Genomic DNA, 464 nt, shown 5'->3' with positions numbered 1-464 from the left:
TCCAGGCAGCAGCTGGTCGGAGGCTCGCTGCTCCGCCTCATGCACCCGGAGGAGCATCTCGCGCTCGTGCAAACCACGCAGGCCCTCGTCGCCATTACTAGTGAATGAATTAGGCCACCCTCGTCACCATGCAGAGACCACTCAGGCCCTCGTCGCCGCCGCCGCCGGCGCCGAGTCGCCGCGATCCTCCCTCCGAGCGACGCACCGCGTGCTGCTGCACGAGAACGGCGCCGCGCGGGCCGCCGTCGCAGACTCGACGATCTCGATCATCCGCGGCACGCCCGCGCGGCTGCTGGTCTCTTCGCGCTACGCTGTGCCCGTCGAAACCAACGGCGCGCCAGCCCCGCCCCGCCCCCCTCTTCCCCGTCCGCCTCCGTCTCCGACCGCGCGGGCCCCTCCTGGCAGGCGGGCCTGTCTTTCGCGTCTACCCCGCGCGGCAGGCGTCGGTCTACTCGAGCGTCTAG

The 464-nt window shown here is 71.6% G+C and overlaps 1 protein-coding gene across 1 annotated transcript in view; it reads left to right on the top strand.

Moving 5' to 3' along the window:
• Window positions 1–464, top strand: part of EMIHUDRAFT_99326 (hypothetical protein) — a gene marked incomplete at both ends in the record, with an annotated part of 1,443 nt that extends 979 nt beyond the window's left edge. Inside the window, 2 exons of the mRNA XM_005783465.1 lie at window positions 82–365; window positions 406–464. Coding sequence (XP_005783522.1) covers window positions 82–365; window positions 406–464 — 343 coding nt within the window. The remainder of the gene's footprint in view (window positions 1–81; window positions 366–405) is intronic.

This window comes from Emiliania huxleyi (assembly GCF_000372725.1).
Source record: "Emiliania huxleyi CCMP1516 chromosome Unknown EMIHUscaffold_18, whole genome shotgun sequence".
In the NCBI taxonomy this organism is placed as follows: domain Eukaryota; phylum Haptophyta; order Isochrysidales; family Noelaerhabdaceae; genus Emiliania; species Emiliania huxleyi.
Note: the sequence above shows the minus strand (reverse complement) of the source record. Positions and strands in the feature narration are given on the sequence as shown.